General features: G+C 33.2%; 1 protein-coding gene across 10 annotated transcripts; it reads right to left on the bottom strand.

Annotated features, from left to right (window-relative positions):
• Nucleotides 1-294: 294 nt before the first annotated feature.
• LOC107469515 (uncharacterized) lies at nt 295-4249 on the bottom strand. 10 transcript variants are annotated; one of them, XM_052255112.1, is made up of 8 exons: nt 3837-4249; nt 3656-3715; nt 2802-2872; nt 2630-2705; nt 2448-2480; nt 2264-2349; nt 1978-2068; nt 295-516 (listed from the first exon to the last, which is right to left on the bottom strand). In XM_052255112.1, the coding sequence occupies exons 1-7, from the start codon at nt 4026-4028 to the stop codon at nt 2062-2064; spliced, it is 525 nt and encodes a 174-aa protein (XP_052111072.1). In that variant the 5' UTR covers nt 4029-4249; the 3' UTR covers nt 295-516; nt 1978-2061. The 10 variants fall into 10 exon arrangements, 8 of the variants coding, with proteins under 8 accessions (XP_052111072.1, XP_052111073.1, XP_052111077.1 ...); XM_052255113.1 differs by lacking the exon at nt 1978-2068 and adding an exon at nt 602-692; XM_052255117.1 differs by lacking the exon at nt 1978-2068 and adding an exon at nt 602-692 and having other exon boundaries at nt 2264-2334.
• Between the last annotated feature and the right edge of the window lie 6 nt (nt 4250-4255).

Genomic DNA, 4255 nt, shown 5'->3' with positions numbered 1-4255 from the left:
GTCATTTTTGGCAACGGTTTTAAAGCGTTACCATTGGTGTCGTTTTTTGGCAACGGTTTTAAACCATTCCTTTTGTGACTTTTGACAACGGTTTTCTATAGTTATATTTTTTTATTTACAACAATTTTCTCATGTTGCATTAAAATTAATATTCCAACTATTTTTTTGATTTAGTGTCGATAAATAACCTTAATTATTTGAATCAAATTACTAAAGAAAACTAATTGAATATTTACCATCAAATTTGATTTTTAAAGTATTCTATAATATTCATACATATTTGTAACCTATAAAAGAGATTTTATCATTTTAGAAGTCAAATAAACTAAGATACTTTAAAATCACATAATAAGAGTCTAAGTCATAACCATATCTAATCATAAAGAAAAGAGATTGATATATTACAATAGTAAATAGATTCTTCATCACCTTCACAAATTGGTGATTTTTACTCTCTAGTATTTGATCTTCACAATTTGTGTGATTAAGTTCTTTCTCTCCTTCATAATGATTTTCCTGTAAACAAAAAAATTAGCAAATTGAATATAATGTTAACCCTAATGCTAATAATTGAAGGAATGGAAGTTTGATTTAGGCTTACCAATAGTAGTAGTTATGTTGGATGTGGTTAGGATTATCACATTTGGAGATGATTTTAACTTGTCAATCTGAGTTAGTAATGCATTTACAACCTGAAATATTCATATTTAAAGATTATTAACACACTACGCAAATACCCAAGAAAATCCAACATCTCTCGGTTGCATTTTTTTAAATGATATTTAACATTATCACACACTATTCAAAAAAAGATAGAAAGAAAAAAAGGAATAGTGGGGAAGAAAAGGGGTATTTTCCTGCAGGAAGGACCAGAGAGATTGGTATACCCGAATAGAATATGAAGGATCTGAACCGGATATAGCAGCTTTTCTGGCCGCAGCAAGGCTTTCGACTTCATCTGCATGACCACACACTTAACCCAACGCGGATACATGACAAGCATATAGCATTAAGTTAAATTTTGTTCTGCCTCACCAATCAAAACAAATACTAGATTGCTTTCTTCTTTACCATTTCTTGAATCTTTTGGAAAAGTTTTGCAACCTAAACAACAAGGAAACACAATTGTGCATTCAGTGCAACAATACAACATAATAACAGTTCATCTATTAATAACCTCTGAAGTGATAACAAATTGGAAATTCATCAACTACAAAGCATTGGTACTTCTAATAAATATTGTACATGCATACCAGCTTGCCATTTTCAGAAAACCATTTACTCAATAAAGAATGTGCATTCACTTCAAACGGTTTTAAACTGTTGTAGTTTTATTATTTACAAAGTCAACGGTTTTAAAGCGTTACCGTTGGTGTCATTTTTGGCAACGGTTTTAAAGCGTTACCATTGGTGTCGTTTTTTGGCAACAGTTTTAAACCATTCCTTTTGTGACTTTTGACAACGGTTTTTTATAGTTATATATTTTTTTATTTACAACAATTTTCTCATGTTGCATTAAAATTAATATTCCAACTATTTTTTTGATTTAGTGTCGATAAATAACCTTAATTATTTGAATCAAATTACTAAAGAAAACTAATTGAATATTTACCATCAAATTTGATTTTTAAAGTATTCTATAACATTCATACATATTTGTAACCTATAAAAGAGATTTTATCATTTTAGAAGTCAAATAAACTAAGATACTTTAAAATCACATAATAAGAGTCTAAGTCATAACCATATCTAATCATAAAGAAAAGAGATTGATATATTACAATAGTAAATAGATTCTTCATCACCTTCACAAATTGGTGATTTTTACTCTCTAGTATTTGATCTTCACAATTTGTGTGATTAAGTTCTTTCTCTCCTTCATAATGATTTTCCTGTAAACAAAAAAATTAGCAAATTGAATATAATGTTAAGCCTAATGCTAATAATTGAAGGAATGGAAGTTTGATTTAGGCTTACCAATAGTAGTAGTTATGTTGGATGTGGTTAGGATTATCACATTTGGAGATGATTTTAACTTGTCAATCTGAGTTAGTAATGCATTTACAACCTGAAATATTCATATTTAAAGATTATTAACACACTACGCAAATACCCAAGAAAATCCAACATCTCTCGGTTGCATTTTTTTAAATGATATTTAACATTATCACACACTATTCAAAAACAGATAGAAAGAAAAAAAGGAATAGTGGGGAAGAAAAGGGGTATTTTCCTGCAGGAAGGACCAGAGAGATTGGTATACCTGAATAGAATCTGAAGGATCTGAACCGGATATAGCAGCTTTTCTGGCCGCAGCAAGGCTTTCGACTTCATCTGCATGACCACACACTTAACCCAACGCGGATACATGACAAGCATATAGCATTAAGTTAAATTTTGTTTTGCCTCACCAATCAAAACAAATACTAGATTGCTTTCTTCTTTACCATTTCTTGAATCTTTTGGAAAAGTTTTGCAACCTAAACAACAAGGAAACACAATTGTGCATTCAGTGCAACAATACAACATAATAACAGTTCATCTATTAATAACCTCTGAAGTGATAACAAATTGGAAATTCATCAACTACAAAGCATTGGTACTTCTAATAAATATTGTACATGCATACCAGCTTGCCATTTTCAGAAAACCATTTACTCAATAAAGAATGTGCATTCACTTCAATAAGCTGGCACTGTGGGAATCTGAGTACAAAAATAAACTGGTGAGTTTTTGTTCATTTATTTACTTGTCTCATTGGAAGATGTTGTATTAAAATTTTAACTGTGTTGTTAGTGCACCTTGAATTAAATCGAATCGATAATTTTTGAGCTAATGCTTTACATAATGAAATCTTTCCAATCCAGGGTCCCTGTGGAAGAATTATGCTATAAATATCCAAAAATGTCAAGATATATTCCTGATTCAGTCCTCTAAAAAAAATCTTATATATCAATTTCATACTTTTTTTTCTTCTTTAATTCTATTTTTCTAGATAGAACTCATTATTGTTTGTTATGAATCTATCCAATAATTTTACTTGCATTAGTAAAACTAGATTCAAATAAATAAAGGTAAACATGATTAACTTAAAACACATCCAAAATGATATTATTTGTACGAGTTCTATGCTATTAGCTTTTAGTTCATAGTCTAATGAACACAATAAGTATGGTTCCACCATCAGCAAGTTTTTCAGCAACACTGTAAAAACCGTTGTCTAAGACCATTTAATAGAACGGTTTTAAAGTGTAGCATTTTGGCAACGGTTTTTATGCGTTTCTTTTGTACAATTATTTAATCAACAATAAAAAACCGTTGCTTAAAACCAAATCATGGTAACGTTCTATGCTATTAGCTTTTAGTTCACAGTCTAATGAACACAATAAGTATGGTTCCACCATCAGCAAGCTTTTGGTCTCCTTCCTTTGTCTGTTGAGTCCCCTTCTCTTTCATGGTTTGCAAGAGTTAGCTATAGTCCCTCAAACTGCAAGCTTTTCTTTTAAAGGAACTCTATAGAATCTTAACAAATTTACTGAGTTATTTTACAGATGTCCCAAAACCAAAGTATGCATGTTGCAAATTTACATTCAGAATTGAAGACCATACAAACAAACAGGGCATTCCTAAGTAAACAAATTTTTTCAGTGCTTACCGATTCCATGAAACAAGGAATGTGGATCAACACCCTTTTCAGTAAAGAGCAAAGCACTAGCTGCATAACGTAACAACCTTTGCTTTAGACCAGATTCAAATATTAAACAGCAAAAGCAATGATTGGTAGTTCATTTGGAAATTTGTTTACCAAACTAAAATTACTGAAGGGGTTAGTTTACCTTAGGGCAGCTCCAGTGTTGGTTCCCAGCGGCAGAGGACTCTAGCAACTTGCAGAACCCAGAGGCAGAGGCAGAACAGGGCCATTCTCTCCAAACCCCTAGTAGCAGCGCCAGCAAGGAGCGTCTCTCACAGCGGCGACGGTGAGCTTCAACAACTGCGACGGTAACGGCAAGGAAAACACCCACCACCATGCGTTCTTCTTCTTTCTCTTTCTCTAGTCGTTCGCATTCCTCTTCATCCTTCCCTAATCGACAGCGCACTTTCGGTGATGACGACGAGGCTGGCTTCAACGGTGGCGACGGAACGGCGACGAGGACGAAGCTTCCTCTCGCTCACTGCTCGCGTCTCCCTTTCGTCCGTGTGCTCAATGGCGACGCACGATGATGGCAGCGACGGTCCCTCTGGTTCTCCCTGTCCC

Source organism: Arachis duranensis, chromosome 10 (assembly GCF_000817695.3).
Source record: "Arachis duranensis cultivar V14167 chromosome 10, aradu.V14167.gnm2.J7QH, whole genome shotgun sequence".
NCBI lineage: Eukaryota > Viridiplantae > Streptophyta > Magnoliopsida > Fabales > Fabaceae > Arachis > Arachis duranensis.
This window is presented reverse-complemented; position numbering and strand designations above follow the sequence as displayed.

Coding starts and splice junctions, on each gene's coding strand:
- LOC107469515 (XM_052255112.1), bottom strand. CDS start 4,028: ATGGTGGTGGGTGTTTTCCTTGCCGTTACCGTCGCAGTTGTTGAAGCT. Junction 3,716..3,836: donor AACACTGGAGCTGCCCTAAG/GTAAACTAACCC, acceptor TACGTTATGCAG/CTAGTGCTTTGCTCTTTACT. Junction 2,350..2,447: donor TCCAAAAGATTCAAGAAATG/GTAAAGAAGAAA, acceptor CGTTGGGTTAAG/TGTGTGGTCATGCAGATGAA.